The sequence below is a fragment of the Arvicanthis niloticus genome, chromosome 4 (genome assembly GCF_011762505.2).
Source record: "Arvicanthis niloticus isolate mArvNil1 chromosome 4, mArvNil1.pat.X, whole genome shotgun sequence".
Classification (NCBI taxonomy): Eukaryota; Metazoa; Chordata; class Mammalia; order Rodentia; family Muridae; genus Arvicanthis; species Arvicanthis niloticus.
In genome coordinates, this window is record NC_047661.1 from 75,971,376 (window position 1) to 75,992,344 (window position 20,969).

General features: G+C 45.0%; 1 protein-coding gene and 1 long non-coding RNA gene across 4 annotated transcripts; one reads left to right on the forward strand and one right to left on the reverse strand.

Moving 5' to 3' along the window:
• Positions 1–1,786: 1,786 nt before the first annotated feature.
• Positions 1,787–16,105, reverse strand: LOC143442069 (uncharacterized). Its single transcript, XR_013109974.1, has 3 exons — positions 15,961–16,105; positions 8,972–9,218; positions 1,787–2,063 (listed from the first exon to the last, which is right to left on the reverse strand). It is a non-coding gene; the product is annotated as an uncharacterized LOC143442069 (long non-coding RNA).
• Positions 16,106–16,139: 34 nt separating this feature from the next.
• On the forward strand, positions 16,140–18,864 carry Hjv (hemojuvelin BMP co-receptor). Of its 3 annotated transcripts, none has more exons than XM_076932964.1 (4): positions 16,141–16,278; positions 16,428–16,528; positions 16,674–17,221; positions 17,695–18,864. In XM_076932964.1, the coding sequence occupies exons 3-4, from the start codon at positions 16,904–16,906 to the stop codon at positions 18,316–18,318; spliced, it is 942 nt and encodes a 313-aa protein (XP_076789079.1). In that variant the 5' UTR covers positions 16,141–16,278; positions 16,428–16,528; positions 16,674–16,903; the 3' UTR covers positions 18,319–18,864. The 3 variants fall into 3 exon arrangements, with proteins under 3 accessions (XP_034356219.1, XP_076789079.1, XP_076789078.1); XM_076932963.1 differs by having other exon boundaries at positions 16,432–16,528; XM_034500328.2 differs by lacking the exon at positions 16,428–16,528 and having other exon boundaries at positions 16,140–16,278.
• Positions 18,865–20,969: the final 2,105 nt, after the last annotated feature.

Here is a 20,969-nt window from a genome sequence, read left to right on the forward strand (position 1 = left end):
GAGCATCGTGGAAGGAGCGCTAAAATGTTCTAGCTAAAATGTACGGTATAGCAGCTCCAGCTGAAACTCCTGCCACAAACAGGTTGTGCCGAGACTCGGGAAAGGAGCCTGCTGCTTACTGCGTAACAGTGCTTCAGTTTAACTCCCTAGGGCGTCGCCCAGCCTTAAAAAAAAAAAAAAAAAAAAAAAAAAAAAGGAGTATTCTGAAAGATTGAGGAGAAAGAAAATTGGTGTGGATTCCCAGATGAAGAAACCTTGTCAAGTCCTATCCCTAGCCACCCATTTCCCAATCAAGGTATAGAACCGAACGTGAGGAAGACAGAGACAGAGAAAACAACAAATATGGCAAAATGGTGGCAACAAGGCAATGAATAGAACGTTTGTTATACTTTTTTTTTTTCATTTTTGCTGTAGTTTTGAAACTGTTTAAAACAAAAATTAAGTAAGCAAAGGCCGCTATTGGTCCTTGTTTGTTGTTGGGGGCGGAGGGCATGTGTGTGTGAACTATCCATGAAGAGATTACCTGTACACATCAGTTCAAATAGAATACTTTTTAAAAACAGCCCCCTACACCTGGGTGGGATTATCCTTTGGCTTATCGTCAAACCCTTACCTACAGTGAATAAACGTCACTTTTGATAATGAATTATAAAGAAGCCATTTAAAAACTGAGTCATTAACGATGCGCGCCTATCAACAGGGACTAACAGAGAAGGGAAGGGCAGCGTATGGGGGTGATCAGGGACGGGTGTCTTTCTGACTGCTTTGATTTGTTTTTGAAGAGTGTGCTAAGATGTTAAGTAGTAACCTTCTAGTTCTCTAGCTCTTTTGCTCCAGATGTTTTCACTGAACCGATATCTGACAGTATCAAAACCCTCAGGGCAGCATCTTGGAATTGGTAAAAAGGAAGCAAGCGTATTTCTCGCTGGACTTGCAGCTATTTTCTTTGGATTGCAACATTCCCTGCTAAGGAGAAAAGGAGAGTCTCAAGAAGCTCACAAGATCCCTTCCAGTGGTTCTATACTTAATAAACAATAGCCAGGGAGAAGACGCTTTGTGACGCTGCCTGCAAATTGTACAAGGGACTGACTGCAGTAGCTGATCGGTCACCCAGGCAAGGCTTTTCAGGGATGCTAAGAACCCCGGAGTTCTTGTAAGTAACTCAAACTCTGGGGCAGCAACATAGACTTGGGTGGAATTAATTCTTTGGTTTATCCCCGGAGCCTTACACGGAGTGAACAGACAGACACACGTTCAGTGTCCTCAAGAAAAGTCATACAACATTCACAAGAAATCATAAATTCAAAAGAAATAAGCTTTTGGAGGGTGAAGATGAGTAAAATATATTGTATGAAAAAAAATTAAATAAAAAACAGCTCATGCTGCTCTTCAAAAATGAAGGGGGGAGAGTAGTTCAGCCTGCCTCCGTTTGGTCGACAGTGCCTTTTCGCCGATTATTCTGCCACCTGCTGGTGATTTGGGGCAACACAGAAAACCTAGGAAAGCGTATGTGCTCTGAGATGGAAATTTGCCACTTGTTAGAAAATGGGTCTGGGGTCCCAAAAAAATGACAACACAATCCAAAATATTTCGGCAAGGCAAATAGTTTTTCTTTCGTGGAAGGTGCGTACCAAAGCCAAATCAAGCAGGCAGACACCCGCAGAGAGCATCCCCCTGGGTTTTTTCCCCCAACGCAAAGAGATTCCTGTGCTTCTCAAACTTAGCCCATTGACTAATTTAAAGTGCAGCTCATGAAAATAATTCAAGTTGAGCACCCAGTACAACCTGGAACGCAGATTTTTTTATTTCAGGAAGTACTGACCCTAGAGGAATTCGAATTTCTGCGGTACCATTTCCTTGTTTTTTGTTTGTTTGTTTGTTTTTATGAAGTGTCGCCTTATTTATCTCTTTGGAAAAAAAAAAAAACCTTCATTTTCTTCACATTTTTCCACACCACATCTCAACGTCAAAGCACAGGACAGGGTTACTCTCCTCCTCCAGGCGTGTAAGAGTGGATACATAAGAGGTTTCATTTTGTTTTGTCAAACATTCACAAATAGCACCTGAATACAGAAAAATAATACAAAGAAAAAATTTTTAAACTACCCCATCTGGTTAAAAACAACACATTAATCCCCTGAGTCCACAAGTCCACAAGTAAGATCAAGCCAGGCTTTTCTCTAACTCCTCCTGATATGAGTAAAACCCCTGGACATTGTGTATAAAGAGATAGAAAACTGAAAGGTGGAGAGAAGGAAGCAAACCAACCAGAAGTGGGGACTTTTCTGGGCTCCCCAGCCACCCACATAGTCCAGATTTGGAGTCAAAAAAAGGCTGACAACTCGGATGGCCAGTACTTCGAGGTAGAGGCAGGAGTATTAGTTCAATGTCATCTCAAAGGGAGTTTGGAACCAGCCTGGACACATAAGACCCTGTCTTCAAAAACAAAACATAATAAATAAACATTAAAAATTCCTAAACTGCATGTGGTACCACATACCCCTAACCCAGAAGTTCAAGGCAAGCCTGGACTACACAGGCTTGTGTGTAAATTTTGTTATATTGTGTGTGTGTGAATTACACAAAAGCCTGCTGTGTACAGACAAAGGACCAGGAGAAAGGCTGCCTCACAAGACAGAAAATGTCTTAATAATAATGGCTCTGTCCTAGTCAACAGCACAGAAATAAGCTGTGGCTTACTCTACTCAGACTGCAGCGGGTGCCCAGACTTCTGCCCTCAGCTGGCCTCAGAGAAGATGCTCATCCCTGCTGGGATGGTAACAGAGAAAACTTAAGGCATTTGAATTTCACCAAAATTCAGTGATAACAAAGCAACCCCATCTCCCTGGGTCACCATGGGCCACCTGGGGTTGGTAAGGAGCTGGTACCTGAGATTGGTCCAGGCTAGTTACAGGTGGTGGTGGTGGTGCTCACCTTTAACCCCAGGACTCAGGAGGCAGAGGTAGGAGGATCTCTGTGAGTTTGAGGCCACCCTGAACTACAGTTAGTTGCAGGACGGCCAAGACTATACAGAAGAGACCTTGTCTCAAAAAACCAGGTAGACAGACAGACACACACATATATACATACATACATACATACATACATACATACATACATCTATACATACATAGTCCTTTAATTAGAACAATAAAGATGGCAGTCTCTCTGAGGGACTGGGTACTGTGTGCCAACATACAGGAGGGCTTGAAACTTTTGTAAAGCAAAAAAGGGAACTTTGAGGTAAAAGATTCCATCTGCAGATCTGTTACCCTGCAGTCTCAAAGTTGTAAATAGCAACAGAGGTTGCTGTGTTGATCTATTGGGAGCTGCCAGGATTCCAGCTGACTGAAGCTGTTACTGAGCTCTCGAGCCCAGATCTCAGATATTCTTAGGCTTTTAAATCATTGCTGTTCACAAAGGCCTACAGAGGACCTAGATTCCTGTGTTTGCCTGGCTGTGTGACAAGACAGGTATTCTCACCACCCCACCCCCACCCCTCTGAGTTCTTTCACCAATAGAAACAGAAAGTTAAGAAGTTTAAGATTAAAGCATTATACCCCCAAATATATACGTTTCAGCCAAAAAGCATTTATCATACCATAGGCAACATTTAAATGACTAGGTCTGAGGCATCGTTGTTGCTTTGAAATGCTCAAGATTCAGCAGGGTTTGTACGTGCTAGGCAAACACTCTACTCCTGAACCATATCCCTGGCCCTACCTGTTTTTAAGACAGAGTCTGGCTTGGCTGCCTTGACAGTTTCAGATTCCTAGGGTTAGGATTCCCCTTCCCCAGCATCCAAAGTAGCTGGCACTCCAGGTACACACTAACACTAGTGTGCGAACTCTAATATAGTAAGGCAGTCATTATAAAAGTTACTTTAACCAGTTGGGTGTGGTAGAGCACACCCTTTTTTTTTTTTTTTTAAGATTGGTTTATTTATTTATTATGTATACAGCATTCTGCCTGCATGTATGTCTGCAGGCCAGAAGAGGGCACCAGATCTCATTATAGATGGTTATTAACCACCATGTGGTTGTTGGGAATTGAACTCAGGATCCTGGAAGACTAGCCAGTGGTAGAGCACACCTTTAATGCCAACACTTGAGAGGCAGAGGCAGGGGTAAAATCTCTAAAAGTTTAATGCTACCCTGGTCTCCATAGTGAGTTCCAGGTCAGCCAAGACTGCATAGTGAAATTCTGTCTCAAAAACAACAAACAAACAAAAAACCCACCAAAACAAAAAACAAAAACAAGGGGGCTGGAGAGATGGCTCAGTGGTTGACACCACTGACTGCTTATCCTGAGTTCAGTTCCCAGCAACCACATGGTGGCTCACAACCATCTGTAATGGGATCTGATGCCCTCTTCTGGTGTGTCTGAAGACAGCTACAGTGTACTGTAACTCTTTTAAAATAAATTTAAACAAAAACCAAGCCTATCTGTGGTGGTGCATGCCTTTACTCTCAGCACTTAGGAAAGCAGAGGCAGACAGATCTCTGAATTCAAGGCCAGCCTGGTCTACAGAACAGCTAGGGCTATGTAGAGAGACCCTGTCTCAAACAAAGCAAAGCAAAACACAACACACACACACACAAATAACTTTAACAAGGGCTAGAGATGTAGTTGTTTGGTAGAGTTCTTGCCTGGCACACACTCTAATCCTTGCTGCTGCAGAAATCTGGATGTGGTAGTGGACACCTGTAATCCCAACACTCAGGAGGCAGAGACAGAAGGATCAGAGGCTCAGTGCCCACTTCATACCAGCCTGGCCTACCTACAAAACAAAAACATGGTGTCTTAGGTTGGGTTTTACTGCTGTGAAGAGACACCATGACCATAGCAACTCTTATAAAGGACAACATTTAATTGGAGCTGGCTCACAGGTTCAGAGGTTCAGTCCATTATCATGGCAGGAAACACGATGGTTCGAAGGCAGACATGATAATGGAGAAGGAACCAGGAGTTCTGCATGTGGATTGACAAGCAGCTGGAAGAGAGAATGAGTCACTGGGCCTAGTTTGAGCATCTGAAACCTCAAAGCCCACCTCCAGTGACACACTTCTTCTAACAAGGCCACACCCACGCCAACAAGGCCACACCCACTCCAACAAGGTTACATGACCTCATTCTTTGAAATAGTGCCACTCTCTATGAACGTATTGGGGCCGTTTTCATTCCAGCCACCGTGTAGATGGTGTAGATGGTTATAAACTTAAAACAGAGGTAGAAAATAGCAGTCGTCAGTGAGGACAAGCAAATCTCACCAAACAAAAGCCGCCAAGAAGCGAGATCAGAAAGTCACATATTGGGTAACTTTCTGTATTTGACATGTGCGGAGTAGATAAGTTTGTAGAGACAGAGAGACTGGTAGCTCTCCAAGGTTGTGGGATGACTGGTCAGTGGGTTCAGTGGGTTTCTTTTGGGGTGGAGAGAAACTATAGAGCTAGAGAAGAGGACGCCTGCGCCTGCGCGGTATCTTCAGATGCATAGCAAATGCGCTGGGTTTTACTTGTTAGCTTGTTGTGTTGGTTTCGCTTTGGGTTCTTTGATTTTGAGACAGAGTCTCAGGTAGGCCAAACTGGCCATAACCTGACTCTGTGGCCAGGTTATCACCTTTAGCTCCTGGTCCTCCTGCCTCCACCTCCAGGTGCTGGGATTACAGGCATGCTTTGACTCATGCTGTGTTTGAGGCTAGCCTGAACTACATAGAGACACTGATGCTCAAAAAGTTGTTTTAAAAAGGGTTTCTATTTCTCTCTCTCTCTCTCTCTCTCTCTCTCTCTCTCTCTCTCTCTCTCTCTCTTTCTTTCTTTCTTTTTTTCAAGATAGGGTTTCTCCGTGTAGCCCTAGGCTGTCCTGGAACTCACTTTGTACACAAGGCTGGCCTTGAACTCACAGAGATCTATCTGGCTTCTGCCTTCCAAGTGCTGGGATTAATGTCAAGAGCCATACCTGGCAAAAAGTAAAAATGGGGTTTTGTTTGTCTGGCTGTTTGGGTTTTTGTTTTGTTTTGTTTGTTTGTTTGTTTGTTTGTTTGTTTGTATAAAGACTAGATCCTGGAGTCATGAGAGTGGGAAAGATGGCTCTACCCCTCCAAAGCTGTAGCACTCCAGAGAGCAGGCTGGAACCTCAACTGGGGAGCACAGTAAGTAGAGCTGGCTATGGTGGGATGGGTGCTGCCTGAGAACAGGAGAGTTGTGTGCACAATTCTCTTGTGCACAGGGATGGCGTTTAACGTTCAAATCTGAGTCCTCCCGGAGATGCTGGGTAGGTGAGTCCTCCCGGAGATGCTGGGTAGGTGGTATGGGGTGTAGTCTGAGTATCAGCACCTGTAAAGCTCCCCAGCTGGCTGCTCTGCACACCCAGGCTTTCCTGCTGCGGCTATTTCAGGACTGGCAGGCTGTGTGTCCATGGGATACTGTATTACTTTTATTTTACATTCAGCTGTTACTCTTACATTGGCAAGAGTGCACCTAGCCTAGAGGGCCTTAACTGTTACATAGTTCTAGCTACTTTTGTGTGCCTGGCCAATATTTGAAGACTTCATTCAGGCCAATTAGCTTAGCAAGTTCCTGTGTTGTGCTAAGATTCAAATTTAATTTAGGATAATTAACACAATCCAAAACTGAGGCGAAACAAGGTTGTGTGTGTGTGGTTTTGTTTGGTTTTTGTTGTTGTTGTTTTGGGGTTTTGTTGTTTTGGGTTTTTTTGGCCTTTGTTTGTTTTGTTTTTTTTAAAGACAGTTTCTCTGTAAAGCTCAGCTGTCCTGAAACTTGCTCTGTAGATCAGGCTGGCCTTGAACTCACAGAAGTCGGCCTGCCTATATCCTGTTTTCTGGGATTAAAGGCAAGCACCATCATGGCAGCCATTTGGTTTAACATTTAATGAGAATACAAGACACTAAGTAACAGCAGTGGCTAAAGCAGAAACCTAGCAAAAAAAGTCATTACATGACTTGCAATAAGTGTTTGGAGACAAGAAACAACAACAAACCTAAGACTTGAGTTATCAACCCAAGAGGATTATTTTCTTATGGTAAATTCTGTCAATCTGACTTGGTTATTTTATCTACAGCATTATAATACTATGTCCTGGGCCAGTGGAATGGCTCAGCAGGATGAAGGTTCTTTCAGGTCAGGCCAAGCCTGAGTTTGATCCTCTGGATCCACATAGTACAGGGAGAGAACCGACTTCTAAAACATGTTTCTCTCTCTCTCTCTCTCTCTCTCTCTCTCTCTCTCTCTCTCTCACACACACACACACACACACACACACACACACACTAAATGAATAAGTAATTACTTTGAAAACATTTTAAGTTGAGTGTAACATACTTTTGATCTCAGCACTTAGGAGGCAGAGGCAGGGGGATCAATGTAAGTTCCCGGACTGCCAGGGCTACACAAAGAAAATCCTCCTGTCCCCCAGTCTAGAAATCGCCTCTTCTGTCCTCTTCACCTTAGAGTCTAAGTCTGTGTGTATCTTTTCTATTTATTTCCACCAAGACACAGGCCCTGGAGAATCTACTGTAGCCACAGTGATACATGACTTCTAGGCCAGTAAGTCTGGGTTTGAATAGGGTGTGCCACTACTCATATTTATAACAAAGTTATAATGAAGCCTCTCGAGTCTGAGCTCCTCTGTGAAGCAAAGACTACGAGCTACCTTACAGCTTAAAGTTTGAAGACACGAATTCTGATCACTCAGCATGTCTCTGACAGTGGCGCCTATAAACAGAGGCTTCTATTTTATGGTTACTCTTGCGGTGGGTCAGCTCAGGGTGTCTCATGACTGCTGTCCCTGGGCCATTAGGACTTCTCTCTCTTAATGACTGAAGGTCAACATACCTTCTCGACAAGGTTCTCAAGTGTTCAGTTAACCTTGTCTGAGCCTGTCCGTGCTTTCAAATGTGGCTTTACCCCTAAGACCCACAAAGTATTCTATCCCACTAAAAACTGTATACAGGTTAGTTTCAGGCACTCTGATTATTTTGTAAGCTTTCCTAGCTAAAGCTTCTTTACCTTTTTTTTTTTTTTTAAAGTGGTAAAAATTATCTTACAATGTCTAAGCATAGTAAGTATTTACCTCTAAAATCTACCTCGTGATGACATCATCTCCCTGGCCACAGCCAGTGGAGTTTGCTTCTTTCCCCATCTCCAAACCTTATTTTTAAGATTTAGACCATGATAATACTTTGAATTTCAGTTGTCACTTTTCTGTCTTCTTCTTCTTTCTGGTATTTTACTTTTATTCTTTGTGAATTTATACATTGTATTTTGATCATATGCCTCCCCCAGTCTTTTTATATTAAGTTTAAGATTTTTTTGTTTTACTTTCTTTATTCTTCTTTTAATTAAAATTATGTTTTCCTATTATTTTAATGAATATGCTTATACTACACACATAAACAATCATTAAAATGCCAGGCAGTGGTGGTGCACACCTTTGATTCTAGCACTTGGGAGGCAGAGATAGGTCTCTGAGTTTGAGACCAGCCTTGTCTACAAAGAAGGACAGCCAGGGCTACACAGAGAAACCCTGTATGGAAAAAATAGTATAAAAATAAAGTAGCCATGATGGAACATGCCTTTAATTCCAGCAACTGAAAGGCAGAGACGGCTGTTCTCTGTAGGTCTGAAGCCAGCCATGGCTTCATAGACAGACCCTGTCTCAAAATCAAACAAACCATAAAACTAACCAATTTACCTCTTTTGTTTTTCAAGATAAACATTTGTATAGTCCTGCTTGATTCTGGAACTTGCTCTGTAGATCAGGCAGGCCTTGAACTCAAAATTCTGCCTGAGTCTGCATCACAAGTGCTGGAATTAAAGGGGTGGGCCACCAGGCTCTGGATCTATTATTCTTAAACAATGTCTTATTCCTTATTCACTGTTCTATTTCTGTGAAGAGATACCATGACCAAGGCAACTCATACAAGAAAGCATTTAATCGGGGGCTTGCTCACAGTTTAGAGAATGAATCCTCCTTTGTTGTCATGGTGGGGAGTGTGGCAGCAGGCAGGCAGTGTGGCAGCAGGCAGGCAGGCTTGGTGCTGAAGAAGTAGCTGAGATTGCTGTGTCCTGAGCCACAGGCAGCAGAGACAGGCACGGGGCTTAGCATGGACATTCGAAGCCTCAAACCCAGTGATGTGCTTCCTCCGACAAAACCACAGCTATGCCACGCCTCCGAATCCTTCCCAGACAGTCTACCAACTGAAAATGATACATTCAAATACATGAGCCTGTGGGGGCAAGTTTCACCCTAACTACCACAAGCGATGTGAGGTCTCGGAGAGTTCTAATCACACTGCCCACTACATCCTCCGTTATTCCTATTTTTACTTTAATTAGATTGTTTTAGGGAGAAGAAGGTTAAGACAGGGTCTCTGTAACCCAGGCTAGTCCCAAGCAATCAATCTTCCTTCTTCAATCTTCAAAATAGTCCTATGTAGTTTCTAGGGCAGGGCCAGGGGAACCTTCAGTCTGAAGGTTCAGAATCACCATGTCAGGACCAAGTAAGGGTTTGTTTTCTCTTTGCTTTTTCTTTTCACGTGTGTGGGTGTTCTGCCTACATGTATGTGTGTATACCACTTGCATGCAGTGGCTTCAGAGGCTGGAAGAGGGTAGGAACCATTCACACCAGAGGTACAGACAGTTTCGAACAGTTATGTGGGCACTGGGAATCAAATATTGGTCCTCTGAAAGAGCAGCCAGTGCTCTTAACCACTGAGCCATCTCCCCAGCCCCCAAAGTACGTTTTTGTTTTTTAAACGTATAGTAAATAGATTTGCCAAAAATCTATGTGTGGTCACCATTGTATCTCCATCTTAATGCATCTTTCTAAATATTTTCTTTTTCTTTTTCTTTTCCAGTAAATCCTTTGACAGTTTTTTTCACAGAGGATCTGATGAGGTTAAATTTAAGTTTCAGGTGGTTTGAACACCTTCACCTGTTTAATTGTTTTGTTTCTGTTTGATTTTTTAAAGTGGATCAAACAGTGGACCCCAGGCTAGAAGCTAGGCCAATGGGCGCCGCCCCCAGTCCTTTGGTGTCATATCCAGTCTACTCTTTCCTTCCCCAATTTTGTTTCAATTTACTGTTATTTTTTTCCTATAAGATAGTTTTACAATCTGAATTTGTATTTCTGAGATCCATTTGATGTTTCCTGAGTCTCCTGTAACTTAGTAAATAGTTCTAGACAAGGGATTGATCAACTTCAGATTGAAATGGTTATTTTGTTTGTTAAATGGGGTTTCTCAGTGTAGTCCTGGCTGTTCTGGAACTCAGATCCATCTGCCTCAGTCTCTGGAATGCTGGGATTAATGGTGTGCACCACAGACTACCAGATTGAAATGTTTTATTATTGCTTTTTGTTTGTTTGTAACAGGGTTTTTCCTCTGAAGCCCAGGCTGACCTTGAACTTCTGATTCTCTTGCCCTCTCCTGATCATCACATAACATACCATGATGAGTCCATCTTTCATTTTTTGTTTTTTGTTTTTGGAAGGCAAAGTAGCGTTGTATGCCTAACTACAATCAGAAGAACATATTTTTCTCTCTTTAGTGATGAATTGGTTTTTTTTTTTGCCTAGATACATTAACTCACTAGAAAGTATAAAATGCTGGCATTATGATTGTCATGTTTCATTTATTTATTTTTGAGATACAGTCTCAAAATAGTATTTTAATAGTAAATACTTAAATTTGCCAGAAATCTACTTCTGTGTCTAGTGGCCTACTAGCCTAGGCCTACCTGGACCTTTCCAGCCTCCCAAGTGTTGGGATTAAAGGTGGATTGCCTCCATGCAGTGGGCATCTTCATTTATTTACTGAGTACTTCTAGAATTTTCCCATCATTTTAAGATATAGTTTTCATAAGAAAATCAGAATAAAGCTAGGAATGATGACCCAAGCCTGGAACTCAGCCATGTGGGAACAGGGGATCATCCTAGGCTACATTTTGGATTGGAAGCTAACCTTTGAAACTTTGTCTTCAAAAATACAGAAAACGGGGCTGTTGAGGTGGCTGGATAGGCATAGGTGTTGTGTTTATAAAAAGATAAGGAGAGGGAATATGTTTGGTGGACGTGTAGTCAGGTGTGGGGAAAGGGGATGCTTCCGAGGGCCCATGCTGAGACATCCCTTCCCTGAGGGACCAGCCACAGACGGTACAGTATAGAATAGAGTTTATTTAGGGCAGGGAGGGGAGCTGAGACAGTAGTAGAAACAGAGAAAGGCAGGGGTGGGGGAAGGGAAGAGATGAGAAGTAGAGAAGTACAGGCTGACCATGAGCGAAGAGAGAGAGAGAGAGAGAGACAGAGAGAGAGAGAGAGAGAGAGAGAGAGAGAGAGAGATTGAGAGAGAGAGAAAGAGGGGAGAGGACAGAGTGGGAGCTTGGTTGGATCCCCTGGACCCACACAGCGGAAGGAGTATCAGATCTTGCAAATTGTCCTGTGACTTGCATGCCTGTTCTGTGACACACACACCTGCCCCCTCCACTATCAAAACTATAAATAAAAGTAATGAAAAATTTAACCCCAAACTGGTTAGCTATTTGGTTCTTTCCGTTTAACAGCACTTCTCAAAACGAGCGACACAACAACTTTCTCCAATAATGGCCAGTCACTTTTTACTGTTAAATATAACCGTGAACTTAGGCTTAAAATGTTTGATGTGTGTCAATCCAATATATTCAGTTTCCATTTTGATAACTAATTTGCCCTGTCTTTGGCAAGTGGCAACTACTACATTCTAGTTGCCTTCTGATTCCTTTTGATAAATTTTGTTTGTTTGCTTGCTTGATTTGAGACAGGACCTCACTATGTAGCCTTGGCTAGCCTGGAACTCCTTATGTAGGCCAGGTTGGCCTGAAACTCATAGAGATCCATTGGCCTCTGCCTCCTAAGTGCTGAGAATAAAGGCATATGGCACCATGTCCACCTTGATACAGTATTTTAAAGCTTTCTTGTTTATCTTGGATAATTCCTGGCTCTAAATGGAAATAAGTTATTTCTCCAAAGAATTCTGGTTTCTTGTAGTGGGAAATCATACTTCTGTTCCACAGCCTGGGCATTAGAAGTGTTCACTATCACGTGCTCACATTATGTGCATTTTCATGCAATGCCCGAGGAGACCAGAAGGGGGCTCTAGGTCCCCTGGAGTGATTTAGATTAGAAATTACAGTTTTTACTTAACTTCATCGACATGAATCAGCATTTCTACCCCACATCAAAGAACGTGGTTCTCAAAAACCCCACTATTGGCCACCTGTAATTACAGCACCCAGGAAGTTGAGGCAGGAGAATTGCAAGTTTCAGGCCAGCTTGGGCTATTTGGTGAGTCTCTGTTTCAAACCAAACCAAAAACCCACCATTATTATTTAATTTAAAAATAAGGTTTTATTTTTGAATGTGCATTTGTGTGTGGGTTAAGTAGTTCCCAAGGAGACCAGAAGAGAGCACTGACTCCCCTGGAGCCCCCTGATATGGATGCTGGGAGCCAAACTCAAGCCCCCTGTAAAACCAACACGTGCTCTCAACTGTGGCTCCATCACTCCAGACTTCATTAATTTCTTTTTAAGCCCACAGCATACTCAAAATAGTTCCAGAATAATACCAACACCACTGTCAATGATAATGAGGACTATAAAACACTTTTGTACTAGTTGGGCACAGTGGCCCCTGCCTATAATCTAGCATCATCAGGATAACGGACTCAGTCATCTGGCCAACATAGAGAGTTCTAGGCCAGTGGGGACCACACATAAAACAACATCCCATTTCAAAACAACAACAAATTCCTTAAAATACTTTTAAAAAAATTTATGTGCATGTGTGTATGCCTGAGTGTATGTATCTATGTGTACCACATGTGTGCAGAAGCCATCAGAGGTCAGCTGAGGGCATTGGAGCTCCTGGAACTGGAGTTACCATTAGTAATGAGCTGTCATGTGGGTGATGGAGATGGAACCTGAACCCTCTGTAGGAGCAGCGAGTGCATTAACCACTGAGCTCTCCTTCCAGCCTCAAGAAACTGGGTTTTGCATGTATTTTTGGTTTCAGAGTATATACCACTTTGCATATTATAGACAACCTAGTCTGTCTTAAACTCACTTGATTAGTTTAGTTGGGGGATGTCTTAGTTAGGGTTTCTATTCCTGCATGAAAGAAACAAGTTGGAGAGGAAAGGGTTTATTCAGCTTATACTTCCACATTGCTGTTCATCACCAAAGGAAGTCAGGACAGAACTCAAGCAGGTAAGGAAGCAGGGGCTGATGCAGAGGCCATGGAGGGATGTTACTTACTGGCTTGCTTCCCCTGGCTTGCTCAGCCTGCTTTCTTATAGAATCCAGGATCATCAGCCTAGGGATGGCACCACCCACAGTGGGCCCTTCCCCCTTGATCACTAATTGAGAAAATGCCTTACAGCTGGATCTCATGGAGGCATTTCCTCAAGGAAGGTTCCTTTCTCTATGATAACTCCAGCTTGTGTCAAGTTGACACACAAAGCCAGCCAGTACAGGGAAATTTTACAGAATAAAAGTTCTTGGGATGAGGGCTGGTGAAGTGGCTCAGCAAGTAGAGGCACTAGCTACAAACCTGACATTTGGTTCCTAACACCCACATGGTGGGAGGAGAGAGCTGACTCTTGTAAAATTTCTCACATCCACATAGGTACACACAGACACACACAGAGAGACAGACATACTCTAAATAACTTATGTAAAAGATTATTGTGATATGGCCTTGTATAGTTGAGAAAAAACTAAATTCATTATAAAAAAAAAATACCTGTGTGTTCCCACACTTCTCTTTTGTAGAGAGTGTGTGTGTGTGTGTGTGTGTGTGTGTGTGTGTGTGGGACCATGTACCATGTGGACCTGTAGACTGTGAACTGCATGCAGAGCTGCCTGGGCCAGAAGCTTTCATGACACACTTTGTAATCAGTCCTCTGCTGCTTTCCCTTGGCAAGTACTTCGAGACGGTGTCCCAGAAATGCCACCACGTGAAAAGATGGGACATGGCTAAGAAAGAATCTCTTCTCTCCACATTTCACCTATCTCACCCCCCTTCTCCGTGGATCAATAATCTTCAAAACCACCTCTGATTCTTCTTCACCTCTTTGCCTCTGTTACCATCCTGTACCCGCCCCCATAACCTAGAAGCTTCTGATTTTTGTGTTTGTATTGATGAGGAGGAGGGAGGAGGGATTGTTGCACAAATTAGCGTAATGGAAAAGGTGGAGATAGAACAGACAGCTGCAGAGATCCGATCCGGACAGACGGAATAAACCCTCCTCCGAAACAATTCTGCTCTCGGATTTCTCCTCCGGACAGCTGGGCCTTTCGGCTTCTGAAATAGTTGGCAGAGATGGGGGAGGGTCTCTGAACAATGCTTGCCGTCCATCTTCAAAGCCAGCCACCTCTACCTAACGTGTAGAAACTCAGTGGGATCCTCAGTAAAGAGAGGATGAGAGCAATGAGTGACAGGCGTCACACAAATCACCGCCAGCTGTCTTAAAGGCCAGGAGTTCATTACTGGGAATGCTGGAGGACTTGAGTGGCAGCTTATACACGCTGCAGTTGGATCTATGACTTGGCCATCATCTTTCTTGATCCTCTCCCTCACTTGGTACCCAACATTTCCATATTCCATCCTTATTCTGTTCATCATTCCTGCTGCCTCAGCTCCCACACCCTACTGCCACCAACGTTCCTGGAATTTTGGACCTCGCTATTTTTAAAACTGTCAACTCAGTAGGCACCTCCCTCCTCCTCTCAGCTGTCCAGTACTTGGGCCAACCATATACTCTCCCAACCCCCTCCCTCCACACCAAACCTCCTCTGACTTTCTGACCTCAGTGAGATTGCAGCCAGTCTGGGGGATCTGGGAGAAACATGGAAGAAGAGATGGGAGATCCCCTGGCTGGAGCAGACCAACAGAATAGGCAACCATGGCTGGAGAACCGGGCATCAGAGTAATGCTTGACCTCCGGAAACAGTAAGTCCAGATGAAATGGCAATTACTTTGATAAGCTTTTGGGTCAAGGCCAGAACTTCATAAAGTTACAGACAACTGTTCTAAGATCTCCCCATACCAGGTACCCCAATCTTCACTTTTCCCCCTGCCTCAATGTTTTGCTTTCCAAGCCATGGCCATTTGAAGTTTTAATGCTGCCTCTCTCTGGCTTTCTTATTTTCCTCTCCGTCTTACTACACCAAGACCTTGAGGGAGGGGGAGGGGGCAGTGCTAAGGACTGGACCCAGGGCCTTGAGCATGGTGAACACTCATCTACCACTGAGTTACACTCCCACCTCTACCTTAAGCCGTCTCCGACTGCCTGCTCATATGCTTATGGGTTTTGACAGAAGAAAGGAAGACAGCCCCTCCCCATTATCTGTTCCCCTCACAAGACCAGGAGTGTCTGGGTTGTGCTTTTCAGTGGGGTCTGGAAAAACACATTAACTGTTGACCAGGCAGAAACAAATATTAATTTGAATGCTTGATTTGTACCCCATCCTGTGAGAGAGGGATCATAACGTTAGCACTCTGGAGAGGGGAGAGACCAGCTCCCTTTTCCCTGGGAAGGTGACATCCTAGACAGGGCATCTGCCTACCATGTTACCCTGTGTGCCCTTATAAAGCAGTGAAGAAAACCGAATCGGCAGGTGGCTTCTGGTTTGGGAGGGATTCATAAGAGGTATGTTCTTAAAGCATGATCAGATCCCAGTGTTACTGGGCACCCACTGACATGATCAGGACCTCACGTTCCCCAGAGATCCTCCATTTTTGACACATCTGCTGTTTGGTAGTCAGGATGGGGCAATACAGTGGACTCTGCCCACTGAGGTCACTCAACCTTCCCTCCACCACCACTCCGCCCCCGTGGGCGTATTGCATAAGGGACCTGAAGGTGGCCACAGGAACAGGGCACAGAGGCTCACCAGCCACACTCACCCTCTGGAAGCCTCCTTCTTCCCAAGATCCAGTCTGTTTCATTTTTGGCTTGATCTCCTCAGATTCTCTACCCACCATCTTGACTGGTCTTCAACCCTTCTCTTTCCCCACACTCAGCCAAATTTCTTCTTCCAGTCACAGAAGTACCCGGCGAAATTCACTAGGTAGCAGGCTCATCATCTGGGAAGAACCAGTGCCTGGGGGGACCTGGCTGGATAGGTATGGGGGATCGAGGCCAGTCCCCTAGTCCCCGGTCCCCCCATGGCTGTCCTCCAACTCTAAGCGCCCTCGCCCTCCTGCTGCTCCTCTGTGGACAGGGTAAGGAAGGGACAGGGAAGGGCTGGGCATGTCTACAGGTTGGGATGCTGAGTAGGAGTGAGCACGTGTAAGTGAGGAGGGATGGGTGCTGGGTCCCGGTCACCTGCCAACTCTGAAAGAGGCCTGTCTTGTTTCCCATTGAACCTGAGGAAGGACACAGATGGCGTCCTTAGACCCTAGGGAAAAGAAGTCTGACTGCTCTACACGTTTTTAGTAGAGGAAAGGAGGAAAGGAAGCGAAGAATAGGAAGGTGAAGGTTGGGGTTGGGAAGGCGCCCACGCTGAGTGGTAGGAACGGTGGGATGGCGGATGCCTTTTGGCAGTTAGGCGCGTACTGGACTTGGATAGAACCTGAATCTGGGCATCGTCTCACTGTCCTCTCCCTTCTGTCCCCAGCTCACTCCCAGTGCAAGATCCTCCGCTGCAATGCCGAGTACGTCTCGTCCACTCTGAGCCTTCGGGGAGGGGGCTCACCGGACAAGCCACGTGGAGGCGGCCGTGGTGGGCTGGCCTCTGGTGGCTTGTGTCGCGCCCTGCGCTCCTACGCTCTCTGCACGCGGCGCACTGCCCGCACCTGCCGCGGGGACCTCGCTTTCCACTCCGCGGTGCATGGCATAGAGGACTTGATGATCCAGCATAACTGCTCACGCCAGGGTCCCACGGCCCCACCCCCTGCCAGGGGCCCCGCCCTGCCGGGGGCCGGGGTTGCGCCCCTGACCCCAGATCCCTGTGACTATGAGGCCCGGTTTTCCAGGCTGCATGGTCGAGCCCCGGGCTTCTTGCATTGTGCCTCCTTTGGAGACCCCCATGTGCGCAGCTTCCACAACCACTTTCACACATGCCGCGTCCAAGGAGCTTGGCCCCTGCTAGATAACGACTTCCTCTTCGTCCAGGCCACCAGCTCCCCGGTGGCATCCGGAGCCAACGCTACCACCATCCGGAAGGTCAGAGATTCAGTTTTCCTCCCAACCTTCTTGAGTCCTCTTACGGTCCATCCGACGACCACTCCTCCTTCTTCCGGCTATTCGTCAGTCCCCCAGCTCCCTGTTCCTTGCCTTTCCCAAACATTCCCTTCCATCCTGAATGGCTTCCTCCCATCAAACATTTGCTCTTGTAAATGTAATTCCTCTTAATGGGAATTTCATTCAAATGTAGTAACTTGAAAGTTGCTGAGATTGAGACAAAAAGAAGAGAGAAAGTGGGCGGAGGGAGGGGGAGAAGACAGACAGAGATATTAGGAGGCTGAGTAGGAGTCAGGTACTATTGATGGGACACAATAGGGGATAGGATTAAGGACTGAGGACCAGGAAGAAACTTTGCATCTCTGCTGAAATCAGATCCCTGACTCTCTATGCAGCTTGCTTGGAGTGAGGATGCTTTGAGCCCTAATGAACTATTTTCTCTCTTGTCCTCATAGATCACGATCATATTTAAAAACATGCAAGAATGCATTGACCAGAAAGTCTACCAGGCTGAGGTGGACAATCTTCCTGCAGCCTTTGAAGATGGTTCTATCAATGGGGGCGACCGACCTGGGGGTTCGAGTTTGTCCATTCAAACTGCTAACCTTGGGAGCCATGTGGAGATTCGAGCTGCCTACATCGGAACAACTATCATCATTCGGCAGACAGCTGGACAGCTCTCCTTCTCCATCAGAGTAGCCGAGGATGTGGCGCGGGCCTTCTCTGCTGAGCAGGACCTACAGCTGTGTGTTGGGGGATGCCCTCCGAGTCAGCGACTCTCTCGCTCAGAGCGTAATCGCCGTGGGGCTATAGCCATAGATACTGCCAGAAGGCTGTGTAAGGAAGGGCTTCCGGTTGAAGATGCCTACTTCCAATCCTGCGTCTTTGATGTTTCAGTCTCCGGTGACCCCAACTTTACTGTGGCAGCTCAAACAGCTCTGGACGATGCCCGAGTCTTCTTGACGGATTTAGAGAACTTGCATCTTTTCCCCTCAGATGCAGGACCTCCCCTCTCTCCAGCCACCTGCCTGGTCCCACTTCTTTCAGCCCTCTATGTTCTGTGGCTTTGCATTCAGTAAGTAGGCCAGCAACCCGTGACTGGTTTGGAAATAATATGAGGATAGAGGTTGGTGTGAGAAAACACAAAGATGTGCCAAAGGAAACAGTGGGGACAGGAGACAACGACGCTTACTCAATCAGACGAGGGCAGTCCAGGGCTGAAATGACCCTAGAATAAAGATTCTGAGCCAGGGTTTTGCACTCCAGACCTTGGTATGGGCTCTTTGCCATGAATTCCCCCAGTTAGTGATTTCCTACTTGTAATGAAATTCTACTCTCCGTCCACCTGATATCACTCCTACAGGCCTAGAGATTGTGCAAGTGCTAATGACCAGCAAAACATTAGGGCTGAGATATCTTAAAGGCAAAAACTAAAAAGGGAAAACATGATTCTCTGTAAGAAAGTCGACAGAGGAGAAGCTAACTGGGGGAAAGCCTTTTGGTTTAGAAATGAAGTGGGCATTGTCTGGCAGAGGAAGTCAGCTTTTGGAGACTGGCACCAACACCGACACTGGCATCTCCACCCCTTCCTAATCTGTTATTAAATTGATGACTTCTCCACCCTGTCCTCTGTTGTCTGTGTTGAATCCCTTTATAGACGTGTGGAATAGAGTCGAGGCTATGTGTTCACGCCACTGAAAGAGGCCTTACAGTTATCAGCTCTTGTCCCTCTTAGAGTCTACAGGCTGTTGGAAAGGGAAAAAAAATGGCCCACAGGAAGGAGTCATGAGTGTTTGTGTTTTATTTTCGGTGGAGCCTCATGTAGCCCAGGCTGGCCTTGCATTGCTGGTCCGACTGTCTTTACTCCTCAGATGCTGGAGTTGAAATTTGTGGAGAATTGTGGAAATTTGTGTGTAATTCTTCATTGGATTCTGTATCGTTTGGATTCCTGTGGGAACATGATTGTTAAGAACCAGAGTAATGAGACGTAATAAGACACAGAGATGGCACTGTAGACGGTAGGAGAGGAACAGTTCAGGAAGTGAAAACCATTGGCAGTTATCCACAGCGTCATGATTAGTGATGAAACCAGCGGGACTCTAACAAGGAGTCATGAGATAGTTAGATAGGCAGAAGGAATTACAAAGCACCTTAAGGTGGGACCAAGGAGTTCAGATCTGATCACAAACACTTATGCTTAAAATATATGTTGTAAACACATTGAAAATGCATGGGCCTGGAGCGACGGCTCAGCAGTTAAGAGCATTGACTGCTCTTACAGAGGATCCAGGTTCTGTTCCCAGGGCCCACAATGCAAACAATGACCTGCAATTCTAGTTCCAGGGACATACCTTCAGGCCTCCTCTGGCATTTGTGTGCACATACTGCACATAAATTCATGCTGAACAAACACTCATACACATAAAAATTTTAAAATACTCAAGTTTTGCTTCACCACTCCGTGCTCCCTGTCTTTGTCTCCTCGAATGGAAGACACACACACACACATTTCTTGCTAGACACACCAGCTTACTTTTAAAATGCCTTGGCTACCTCAAAGGCTGGGCACTCCTAAACCTTCCCCTGCTACCCCAGGCCCAATTGGGGAAGTGGCCAGTGGCCACATGGCTGGTTGGCTTTATCTACTGCCGATACTGCATCCCATCCTTCTTCCCTGAGTCATGGTATTTCTCTCTTGTTCCTCTCTGTGTCTTCATCTGAGCAGCTCTAAGGACCCCGCCCCATGCCTAGCCATTGGCCGTTGGCATCTTTATTAATTGATCAAAAACCAAATTGGGGACAAGGACTTTTAGTGTTTGGACATGCAGATTCCTGACTGAATCAAAGCATCAGAACCAATCTCCAACATCAAACACACACACATACACATAAAAATTTAAATACATATACATATGCATGCATGCATTAAGGGCTCGGCATGTGGCCCAGTGACAGAGCATTGGCCCAGCATGTACAGGGACCCTGAGTTTGATCGACAGTGTTGCAAAATAAGAATAATGACAATAATACTAGTAATTATTTTGGCTTGTTGTGGTGGCATGCTATAGTAATCCTAGCACTCAAAGTGGAAGCAGAAGGATCAGGAGTTCAAGGTTTTATATATATATATATATGTGTGTGTGTGTGTGTATATATATATATATACATATATATATATATATATCAGTATATATACATAATATATATATATTAGCTGGGCTACATGAAATCCTATTTCAACCTTCCTCAAACTAAACTAAGTAATAATAATTATTATTCATAACTTTCTCAGAAAGATAGTCTTCTTTTTAACTGTACCTATCACTTCATGTCTACCTGTCTGTCCACACACACACACCTGTCTGTACACACACACACACACCTGTACACACACACACCTGTCTGTACACACACACCTGTCTGTACACACACACACACCTGTACACACACACACCTGTCTGTACACACACACCTGTCTGTACACACACACACACATATACACACACCCCTTATCTTTATGGTGGTGGAGGGTTTCTGTGCACTGGGGATGTGCATACTGTCTAAGCAGTGCACCCAAGAGTATATCCGTTTCCACTATAAGGAAGTCGTAGTGCAGAAAGATTGAGCAACTTTCCCACGGACATACAGATCATAAGTAGCAGAGTCAGAGACTGAACAGACGCAGTTTGGATCTGAGAATGTAACTCGTAACCAGCTGGCATATTCCTGA